General features: G+C 54.4%; 1 protein-coding gene across 1 annotated transcript; it reads left to right on the top strand.

The window, feature by feature from the left end:
• The first annotated feature begins 3,424 nt into the window (after window positions 1-3,424).
• On the top strand, window positions 3,425-6,315 carry LOC122365119 (lymphocyte antigen 75-like). Its single transcript, XM_043336076.1, has one exon. The coding sequence runs from the start codon at window positions 3,699-3,701 to the stop codon at window positions 5,958-5,960; it is 2,262 nt and encodes a 753-aa protein (XP_043192011.1). The 5' UTR covers window positions 3,425-3,698; the 3' UTR covers window positions 5,961-6,315.
• The last annotated feature ends 216 nt before the right edge of the window (window positions 6,316-6,531 follow it).

Here is a 6,531-nt window from a genome sequence, read left to right as displayed (position 1 = left end):
TCCTCAAGTGCTCAGATATGTACTGTGCAATTACACCGCTAACGGTGTCAATATTTTTCTGTGTGTACCTCATGGGGATAACCAACCCTGCCTTGTACGGTTGTGCCCCATGGCAAAGCTGCAATCTTTCACCCGGTGAAGGGATTGAGCACCCCCAACCATTTTGAAAAATCGACACCCCTGTGAACATCAAAATGGCCCCCGTGACCCCTGCTTAGGGTAAGTGGCTCCTATCACGCACACCTAGTAGGAAAACTGCTTTTGAGACTTACTGAAACCTGTTTTGCTGACAAAATGGTCACAAGCAGTTTTCATAAGCATTTGCTTTCTTGATTTGACTTTTACGTTCCAGCGTTCCTTCATCATTTATGACATATAAGGCAAAACATCCACCAACGTCCGACGTGCGCTAATAGAGCACCGGTGCTCTTATGACGCACATTCAGCTGCCTCAAATGCGCACAAGAACAATTCCAACAGGTTTTAGGTTTAATAAACATGTCGAGGTATTGATCAAATCACTTTATTTTAAAGTTGAACACCATGAGCACATCATGAACTTTGAACTCGACACATCATGAAACACACCATGAACATGTACGCATCATGAACACATCATGAACTCGAAACCTTTTCATTGACTCAGTATCTACTGTCGGCAGAGGTCACAAGTGAAACTTGTCTGTTTTGTTTCAGCGTCAGTGCATGGCACGCATGCCCAGCCAGTGCACACTTGACATTGTATCCACTCTTCACACGATCGTGAGAACTTCATGCAGCAGTATATGCATGTCGTCTCACTTCCTGATGACTGGTCTTCATTGGGCTTTAGGTACCTGTTTTATTTTCACGTGTCCATGTTTGGCTGTTTTCTTTGTTTTTTCCTTGTTACCGTCGGACTCAAACAATGCCCTCTTTACCAGCACAGCATCTCTATTAACTGCCCTTCGCTTACCTTTGCTCTGCACGCGAGGGGTTGGCATCACGTCATGCAGACTTCTATCTAGTTCTTCGTCGCCCCGCATGGATACGGAGTCAGCACGAGATGTTCCATCGGCCGAGCTCCCGGGCCCGGCGTCACCAGCCGAGCGCCCGGGCCTGGCGTCACTTGCCGAGCGCCCGGGCCCGGCGTCACCTGCCGAGCTCCCGGGCCCGGCGTCACCAGCCGAGCGCCCGGGCCTGGCGTCACTTGCCGAGCGCCCGAGCCCGGCGTCACCTGCCGAGCTCCCGGGCCCGGCGTCACCAGCCGAGCGCCCGGGTCCGGCGTCACCAGTCGAGCGCCCGGGCCCGGCGTCACCTGCCGAGCTCCCGGGCCCGGCGTCACCTGCCGAGCTCCCGGGCCCGGCGTCACCAGCCGAGCGCCCGGGTCCGGCGTCACCAGCCGAGTGCCCGGGTCCGGCGTCACCAGCCGAGCTCCCGGGCCCGGCGTCACCAGTCGAACGCCCGGGCCCGGCTTCACATGCCGAGCGCCCGGGCCCGGCGTCACCTGCCGAGCTCCCGGGCCCGGCGTCACCAGCCGAGCGCCCGGGTCCGGCGTCACCAGCCGAGCGCCCGGGCCCGGCGTCACCTGCCGAGCTCCCGGGCCCGGCGTCACCAGTCGAGCGCCCGGGCCCGGCTTCACATGCCGAGCGCCCGGGCCTGGCGTCACCTGCCGAGCTCCCGGGCCCGGCGTCACCAGCCGAGCGCCCGGGCCCGGCGTCACCTGCCGAGCTCCCGGGCCCGGCGTCACCAACCGAGCGCCCGGGTCCGGCGTCACCTGCCGAGCGCCCGGGCCCGGCGTCCAGCTCCACCGCCGTTTTGCCAGCTCCACCGCCGGGAGTGGAGCTCAATGCCGCATTCTACACTGTGCCAATGCCTAACATGTCAATTCATCGTGATATAAGCTGCTCCTTGTAAGAAAGAAGGCTAGATAATCATCAGATGTACTGTGCGCATTTGCGGCACTGAAAGTGTGCGTCATTGCAGAACCAGTTGCCCTAAACACGCACACCTGACATTCAGCCCCCTCCCGTCAGCACTGACGCATTCTGGGTAAAGCATGCATGCCTAAACTGAGCCCCGTTGCATTGCCATCCGGTCAGTGCCCATCGATCTTTCCGGCCTATTCAGGTTTACGCGAGAAGTGCATGCGTCTTAAAACATGCATTATTGCTTCAGGCACTTTTTTGCTGAAGAAACATTGCACCTCAATCACAATATCCGCCATAACTACTCACCTTTTGAGCCGACAACACCCCACCGCCGTCCACACGCAGCACAAATGTCGCTGGAAGTGATTGACAGCTGATTTTTTCGTTCCTGGCTTCTGCTGAAGGAACTACATTAAAAAAAGTTCTTGGTGTGCGCTTTTAGGAAGTGTGCGTCATAGGAGCCACTTACCCTATGCCACTGAGGTCATCTTAGGTCACGAATGGTATCTAACAGTTTTTCGCAAATAACTTTTGATGGAGGCATGCTAGGACGATGAAAACACCACAGATGCGTTCAGCTCGTCGATACGGATCGACTGATATCCAACATGACACTTCCCGGTCAGATCATGACCTTGATCTGAGGTCAAATGGACTGCCGTAGACCTAGGACCATTTTTTAAAGTTATTTGCGAAAAACTAAAACTCAGGCTCGGAGTCGTGGACCTAACCTCTGACCTCGGGTCATCAAAACTATTTTTCTATTTCTCTTTAGGTCAAACGCTATACAATCGTGTAATTTGTTTTTATCTCAAAAACTTTTTTGGCAGCAACTTGAATTTTACGTCCGTGACGCCGAAAATTGCCGTGCAGTTATCTATAAAAATCGACCCTGTGACATCATCAAGGGGGCTAGGTCCATTTTTCACTTTAAAAGATGTCAAATTGATGGGAAAAAGTACTTGAAGTTTCGCTTTCCTATTCCTTAGTGTTCGGGAGCTATCACCAATATTCGCCAGGGGGGGGGGGGGGAGGGCGGGTCCGCGAGGGTTAAGAAATGAACATCGAAAATCTGAGGTAGTATTTTCTTATCCTGGTTCCTTGTGAGCATACTGATTTGCCAAAAATGACTTTATTTTTGAAACTGTGCCTGACTGCCAAAGTTTTCCCGAAAGTCATTTTTTGCCATCATGATGGTGCAAAGATGACGTCTTTCTTATGTCTTTTTCGGCTGTCCTTTGGGGCCATCACATTTTTCTTTGATCAGGATTTGCCAATTGATGCCGCAAGGGATATACAAAGGCTGGTACCGCCCCCCCCCCCCCCCCCCAGCCTTTGCTCAAGAATTTATGCGCAGGAAATAGGATGTAGGGCAGGAGAGCCGTTTCTCCTCTCCCTTACTGGGTGCGGGAGGCAATCTTCTCCCCTCAACTTCGCTAGCAAAATTGTACCTATCCTTTATCGAAGGTGCCGCTTGCAGTAAAGTTTCGTGAAATCGGTACTTAAATGCTTTACAAGGAAACCTCAGTACCTATAAAACCCCTTTAAATCATAGATCTTGAGCACCTGTAAAATGGAAATTTTGTAGTGATCTGGTTTTTAATTGAGCTGCTCCATCCGCGACACGTCTTTGATAGCTTGAGTCGCCAGCACCAGTAAATTTCGCATTCCTCGTGTTATGTTTCGATCTTCAAAGACCAGTCTTTATTAAAAGCCACTTTATGTTATAAAAGTATGAGATAAGGTTTTTCACTTCATTGTTTCTTTGACAAGCATCACTGAAAAGCTATGAAGGTATTTGCTACACATGCTCTGCTGGCGGCTCTGTTGAGTTTCGCTCAGGCCGAATGCCCTGGAAGTCCGTGGAAGGAGTGGAACGGTCACTGTTACATGATGACTCAAAATCAGTTGAATTGGCATGACGCAAGGGCCCGCTGCAAGTCTGTCTCGCCATATGCCGACGTGGTCAGTATTCACAGCAAGGCTGAGAACGACTTCCTTCGGAGTCGAGTAGTGGGCAGCCGGCGAGTCTGGGTTGGTATGCGGTCACACGGACAAAGTCAGCGGTGGGTGGACGGCACACCGGTCCATTTCACTAATTTCTTGCCCGGTGTGTCGCCGGCCGATCGTACCAGCGATGTCGTACAGCTGCTGGGGAACAACGGCTACTGGAAACCGTCCTCCTCATACAAAGGCACCAGGCTGCACGCGGTGTGCAAGATGGCCTCGTGCAAGTGTCGTGAGGGCTGGACACGATGGGGCGACGCGTGCTATCTGGCAAAGAAGGAGATGTTCATCGACTGGCTGAGTGCGCGAGAGCAATGTCAGCAGATGGAGCCCACCTCAGACCTAGCCACTATCACCTCTGCGGCCGAGAACAGGATCGTCTTCCGACTGGCCGGGGGCAAGGACCGCATCTGGATCGGCCTCAACGATCGGGTCTGCGAGGGTAAGTTCCATTGGAACAATCGCTCCGACGGAGTGGAGTACACCAACTGGTTCAGACATTCTTCGCAACGTAATTCACATGCCAAAGACTGCGCCTACATGACCCGAGGCGGAAAATGGATCGCCTCTTCTTGCCGTCAACTCGGCTTTTATTACGTTTGTAAGCAGTTGCTGTGCGGCCGTTCCTCGGAGCCAAGTCCGACGCGACGCGGCTCCGACCGTGTCTGGAGGCCCGAGGACAGTGTGCGCTGTCCGCCCGGCTGGAGTCGCAGCTCGTCTTCGGCCGTGGACTCGGCTCTCCGGCCGTCTTGCTTCAGCCGGCCCACGGCGGTCGATACGTTCGCCGGGGTGCAGAGCCGGTGCCGCGCGCAGCACCCGGACGCCGACGTCGCCGTCATCCGCTCGCTGGAGGACAACGACCGGGCCTTCCTGTCGGCCGGCGCGCTGCCCATGTTCATCGCCAGCGACGACCAGTTTGACATGCAGGAAGAGTCGTCCTCGGCCGGCGTCGGCTGCGTCTCGCTGGAGCCGACCGGTCTCTGGAGCTCCGGTCGGTGCGCCGCCGGCCGCCTGCCGGGCCTCTGCCAGATGCCCGCCTGCATCCCGCGCTGTCCCAACGGCTGGCACCTCTTTCAGGGACAGTGCTATTACGTCGAGGAAAGGAATTTGGATGCAGCCTCCGCAGAAGCCGCATGTCAAAGAGCTGGCAGCAAGTTAGCTAGTATCCATAGCCAGGAAGAGAACGATTTCATCGAGCATCTGGCGTATGCGAGAAGGCGTAACGAACCGAAACGCAATGCCTGGATGTGGATAGGTGCCAGACGGGAGACTCGCGGAGCCGACTGGGTGTGGTCCGACTGCAGCGACTGGAACTTCTGGCACTGGGATGTCACTGATGGCCCAAAACCCGCTAAGGACAAAAATGTATGTCGGCGGCGGTACCATCCAGAGTACCATCATTATGCTGCGATGTTTTCTGACGGCCGCTGGTACGTTAAGTGCCATCCTAAAGCTTGGTCTGTGTGCAAGCTGGACCCGTGTCGAAAGCAGTTCGGTTGGCTTGCTGGTGGGCCCTGGTGCCCCGGTGAAGAGCCACCACCGACTATCCCAACCACAAGCACCACCACAACCACCACCACTACCACACCAACAACCACATCCACGAGCAGACCCGCGGTGGAACCGGCCTGTCCGCAGGACGGGCGTCAGTGGACGGTCGAGGGCCACATTTGCCTGACGACCATGCTCGCCAGACCGGCCAGGCACAGCGACGCGTTTCTCGATTGTCGCTCGGACGAGGCAGATCACTTTGAGCTGACGCTGCCGACGCTGCGCACGCCAGCCGAACGGGAGAGACTGCTGCGGCTGGCCGCCGGCGCCGATACCTGGCTGGGGCTGTCGCGCTTCGGGGATGGTGAGAACCATGACTGGTTCTGGGACGACGACTTTGCCCATGCCATCACGCCAAACTGGGAGAAGCCGCCACCTTTTATCTCTCATAACGTGTGGTGCGGTGCCATGGACGGCAGTACGGGAGGACTGATAGCGCGTCACTGCCTCTCCAAGCTGCCGTATCTTTGCCAAGCTCACGAGCGCCACTGAGACCAGCACATTCGCAGTGTTACTGCACCTCCACAAACAACGCCGCTCAAGTCGCCCGATGTTGTTGCTAACTTCTCATTTCCCCCATAATTCAACCGAATTTGAGCAGTTTGATCCAGCCATCGCAGCGTACCGACATACGTAGTATAATTTTCCAGCCCGATCAGAAACGACATTATAAAGTTGCATCGTTGAATTCACTTGCCTATGTTTTGAATTAAGCCTTCGAAGCCTTTGGAATATTGTCACTGGGTGTGAAGATCAAGTGCAGTTTGGATACCATGATTATCCTCCTTTGCAATGCGATGTTTTCTCCTCATTTCTGACAGCAATAAATTGAAATACATTCCTTATACGTGGGGTGAATGAAAAGTTTTGAGCCTAACACAGTTACAGGTGACGCAGGCTAATGAAAATTTGGCCACACATTTTGCCACTATTTTTAGGTGTGTACACCAAGTTTTGAAGTCCTAGTCCTTCTCGTTTCGTTTTTAGAGCCCGTTAACCCTATTAGTGGCAGGGGGGGGGGTTGTTTTTATCCACCCCTCAGGTTTTTCGGGAATATCTCCGA

The sequence above is a fragment of the Amphibalanus amphitrite genome, unplaced genomic scaffold, assembly GCF_019059575.1.
Source record: "Amphibalanus amphitrite isolate SeventyFive unplaced genomic scaffold, NRLGWU_Aamphi_draft 000715F_arrow, whole genome shotgun sequence".
Lineage (NCBI taxonomy): Eukaryota > Metazoa > Arthropoda > Thecostraca > Balanomorpha > Balanidae > Amphibalanus > Amphibalanus amphitrite.
This window is presented reverse-complemented; position numbering and strand designations above follow the sequence as displayed.

Coding starts and splice junctions, on each gene's coding strand:
- LOC122365119 (XM_043336076.1), top strand. CDS start 3,699: ATGAAGGTATTTGCTACACATGCTCTGCTGGCGGCTCTGTTGAGTTTC.